This window comes from Trifolium pratense, linkage group LG7, assembly GCF_020283565.1.
Source record: "Trifolium pratense cultivar HEN17-A07 linkage group LG7, ARS_RC_1.1, whole genome shotgun sequence".
NCBI classification, from domain to species: domain Eukaryota; kingdom Viridiplantae; phylum Streptophyta; class Magnoliopsida; order Fabales; family Fabaceae; genus Trifolium; species Trifolium pratense.
The window spans coordinates 11644330-11648920 of record NC_060065.1 but is presented as its reverse complement, the minus strand read 5'-3'; the positions used below and the strand labels follow the sequence as shown (position 1 = coordinate 11648920).

General features: G+C 33.4%; 1 protein-coding gene across 1 annotated transcript; it reads right to left on the bottom strand.

Annotated features, from left to right (window-relative positions):
• Nucleotides 1-1450: 1450 nt before the first annotated feature.
• Nucleotides 1451-3292, bottom strand: LOC123896988 (transcription factor MYB93). Its single transcript, XM_045947458.1, has 3 exons — nucleotides 3084-3292; nucleotides 2705-2834; nucleotides 1451-2318 (listed from the first exon to the last, which is right to left on the bottom strand). The coding sequence occupies exons 1-3, from the start codon at nucleotides 3214-3216 to the stop codon at nucleotides 1526-1528; spliced, it is 1056 nt and encodes a 351-aa protein (XP_045803414.1). The 5' UTR covers nucleotides 3217-3292; the 3' UTR covers nucleotides 1451-1525.
• Between the last annotated feature and the right edge of the window lie 1299 nt (nucleotides 3293-4591).

Sequence of the window (4591 nt, the reverse complement as noted above, 5' to 3'; positions counted from 1 at the left end):
CATGGGGAGCCATAGTTTTTCCTATAAACCACTTCCAAGATAAAGTTTCACCCTGTCGACCAGACACTCGATAGAAAATGTCCCTTCCGAAAAGAAGACATTATTGCGAGATTTCCAGATAATCCACACAATATTTTGTCAAATTATAGATGTATTGTGCTTCTAGAGGGAAGATAAAAACATCTTTCTTTATTTATTGTCCCAATATATAAGACCCATTTGCAAAATTTTGGTGTCCCTTGATCATGTTAAAAGTGCATTAATTATTTTTGTACAATAATACCCGTAATACCCCTTGCGTTTATGTCTATTGGACCTACATCTGCTGTTGTTCAAGATACACGTAGTTTCACACTGTTTTTAATTACATCTATTGGTTTGAGATCAGACGGTTCAGATTCTACATTAACTATAACACAGTCCAACAATTTCATTTGTTGATCTAAATCGGACGGCGCTGACAGTAGTAACTACGTGACGCAACGACGGTAAAGTGATAGGAGAAGCTAAGCTCCTGGTGGGAAATCTCTATATTCATCACACCCCGCTCACCCGAGCCTCTTGGAAAGACACGCATAGTAATTCGATCTTTTGATCACCCATTTTTGGAAAACCATTTTGGGGGATATCCGCCTTACACATGGATTACTGCGTCTGCGTCAAATCCAATTACATGTCTTTTATACTCTTCATAGCTAGTTTCTAGTCTAGTTTTAAATTGCAGTACACAACCGTAATTGCGGCCGCAATATAACAGTTTTAGAAGTCTCCACAACAACATCACAACCTCACAATAACAACTACATCAGCCATATTTTTCCGCATTTAACAACAATATAGAAGATTGCAACATAACAACAACTACAATCGCAATTTAAAAATTATTCATGCTCCTTTTCGGGAAATATGATCTATGATTCCCCTTTTTTTCTTCATTTAGAAGCAAACTTATTGGATACAAAAAATTAACATGCAAGCAGAAAATTAAAGTAAAAACAATCAAAGACAAATTTGTTTGAGAAAAGAACATTTGTTGATAATATATAATAATAACGGTAGTGAAAGTGATACTAGGAGACTGTCCTGAAGTTATGTACAAAACTTGTATTACTTAAATTTATATATTTTATAGGCTTAACTATACATTTGGTCCCTTACGTTTATTTTAGGTTTCAATTTGGTCCCTTACGTTTAAAAAGTATCAATTTGATCCCTTACGTTTATTTTAGGTTTCAAGTTAGTCCTTTCCGTCAATTTTGTCACATGTGGCAGTCAATTTGCATACGTGGACTGACACGTGGCACTTTGACACGCTGACACGTGTACTGTTCAAACGGTGTTAGTGACAAAACTAACGGAAAGGACTAACTTGAAACCTAAAATAAACGTAAGGGACCAGATTGATATTTTTTAAACGTAAGGGACCAAATTGAAACCTAAAATAAACATAAAGAAACCAATAAGCTGACAGATGCATAACACACACAGTCACACACAATAATTCAACCTCAAAGAAAATTAAATATTAAGATAAATCATGCATAATGGGGTCCTCAAAAAAAAGTTCAGACCAATAAGGTGCAGAGGGTGTTCCTCCATAGCTAGAAGTGCAGCTACTTGCATCTCCTGTTATAGCATTTGTAGGAATTGATAATGGAGCAGAAGATGGAACATTAATCCATGATGTTTCATGATCAACTGTAGGATAATCCTGATTCCTTTGACTTAGCATTGCATAGTTAGTAATAGTACCATTTTGACCCTGTTCATTATTCAAACATGATTGTGAACTGAAAGAGACTTGTTGTGGGTCTAAAAAGTGATCATGAGGTATCATACTTTGGTGGTGGAGTGGTTGAGAGCTAGAAAATGTGGCTGCATGATCTATTATTGTGTTCTGTTTCACATTAGAGATTGTGTTTAACAAACTTAAAGGTTCTTGTTCCATGTTTGTGATGATGGCATTTTGGTCATAGGAAGAATTATTGGTATTATTAATATTATTATTAATGTTTAAGGAAGAATTTGAAGATTGGAGTAAATAATGAAGGCATTGAAGCTTTGCAAGATGAACTGCCTCTGCTTGTAAACTACTCATAGCTGTCTGTTGTTCATCCCATGATTGATGATGATCCCTAAGTTCTGTCATGTTTGCCAAAGCTAGTAGATATGGCAAAGTAGAAACAAGATCAGTTCTTGGTTGGTGAGTCATTGGATCAAAACCCATTTGAATCAATTTTTTCTTCAAATGAGTGTTCCAGAAATTCTTTATCTCGTTATCTGTTCTTCCGGGTAGATGTGTTGCAATTGCCGACCATCTGTTAAACAAGTTGAATTATCAATGAAAACTAAATAAATTAAACTAATGAAATTCACAACTAATTTCGAATTTCGTCCGTAAGTGTCAAAAACGTCGAAATAGAAATAAAATAAATTAAGAATTAATATGCCATAATGAAAAAATATTCCACCAAATACCCTAGTAATAACGAGAATCTCACACATAAGTGCGGAGAAACGGAAAATTGCGGGTACGAGCCCGCGTTTCAGCACATCAAATGTCCTTGTTTGAGTTTTACTTAAATAACACTTAATATTTGGTTAAACAGTGATACATGAAATGATAAGACTTGATCTTTGGTTACAATTTTTGGTAGGAAAACTAAAGAAAAAACAGAAAGAAGTTTATGATTATGAAAGTTACTTGTTTCCAAGGATAGAATGAAGATGCAAAATTGTTTGCTCCTCTTCTTGAGAAAATTTTCCTCTCTTAATATCAGGTCTTAAATAATTTGTCCACCTTAGCCTACAACTTTTTCCACATCTATTAAGACCTGCAAAAATGAAAGGAAAAATTAAAAATGTATTATAAAGAGTTATTAATAATTGTTGAAACATGTTTCCAGGACCTTATATCTCAGTGGTAAGGGACATCACATTTTATATGTACGGACCGGGGTTCGAATCCCGGACATCTCACTTATCCACCTTAAAGGTGAAATTTCTAACTATGAGACTACGTGACAAAAAAAACAAAATTGTTGCAACATATAGCAATAATTAGATTTAGATATACAAATTACCAGCTAGCTTAGGCAGTGCTCTCCAACTTCCATGACCATGTTGTTGAATGTGTTCAACTAGCTTTTGATCTTCTTCAGGAGTCCAAGGTCCTTTCTTAAGACCGCTCTCATCACAACATGGGGACCTTCCCATTGTGTTACTATTTACTTAGTAGCTAGTTCCAAATTATAGCTATTATTATCCTGATTTTCTCTGTTTCCTTCCTCCTAATTGAAATGGGGGCTGGTGCATGCTATTTATATATCCATTCTTTTTGGTTGCTTCTTGTCATTAATTTATCTTTATTAAATATAAAAATGACATTTCGCAATCCTTATTAGGTTTATAGACGATTTTGACACTCTTCCATCTTGTTAAACCAAATGTCTTTGGACTTGACAAATATACCCTTCACATTTTTATTTTTTTGAATTAATGCATAAGAGTATCCTATCATGTCTTAAGAGTGTTTGAATGAAATTTTGAGTCTCTTTCAACTCAACTAGATGTCTTTGTTTAAATTCAATTCTTAAAGAATGTTGTCCTAACTCCACTAATTAGTCTCTCCAATAGCTTGTAAAGAACATATATCAACCAGATTTTGTCCTATACTCAAATGTTGCAAATATAGTCCTCCAAATGCTGACATTTTCTTTTGTCGCTAGTAGCTAAAAATATCAACCCAAAAGATGAATAAATAGAGTGTCTGGAGTTGGAACCTCGACTCTTCATCCACTAGGATTATTTGTATATATATCAATTGGATGCACTGTTTTTTTTCCTTATGATTTATGAGTAAAAATGTATTATTTGCATCACTTTACATCAAATAAGGAAATATTAGAGAGTTTATTCAGTATCCAACCATTTTTTTATTAATTAATCTGTTTGACTCTTTAGAGCTGTAAGAATAAATTGGTATATTTTCTGTTCCTGTTTCCCTCTCTGTAAAATTTGAAAATGAATGTATACAGTTTGATAAAAAAAAAAAAAAACAAAAGACGATAATTCTGTAATTATGGACTTGACAGTATAATATTTAAATTTAAATTAGGATGGCAAGAAAGTAATATTGTGTTTAAGGGGACAAAAATTACAAAATAGATTACGTAACACGTGGCGACTGAATGGTTGATTGATATGGAAGATATCCCTCCCATGCACGCAACGAGGAGGCTGTTTCCCCTTTTAATTTCGTCATTGTTTGCATGGCATCTAAATACTCACGTCCTCTCTTCTTGGATTTCATTCCTTTAAAGAATCATTCAATTTAATACACACTACGTATACATGAAAACAATATTTTCATGATTTTTAATATTGTAATTCTAAAAGTGCACTACGTATATTATTATAGTGTACATGTGAGCGTAGAGAGGTAGAGGTATAAATAATAGCTAGTGATGTACTAAACTAATAATTTCATGAATAAAAACATTCAAATCAAATCAATTAAAGTGGTTTTCATGATCCCGTGAGTTTAACTCAGTTGGGTGGAACATTACATTATACAAGGAGCTGAGATTTG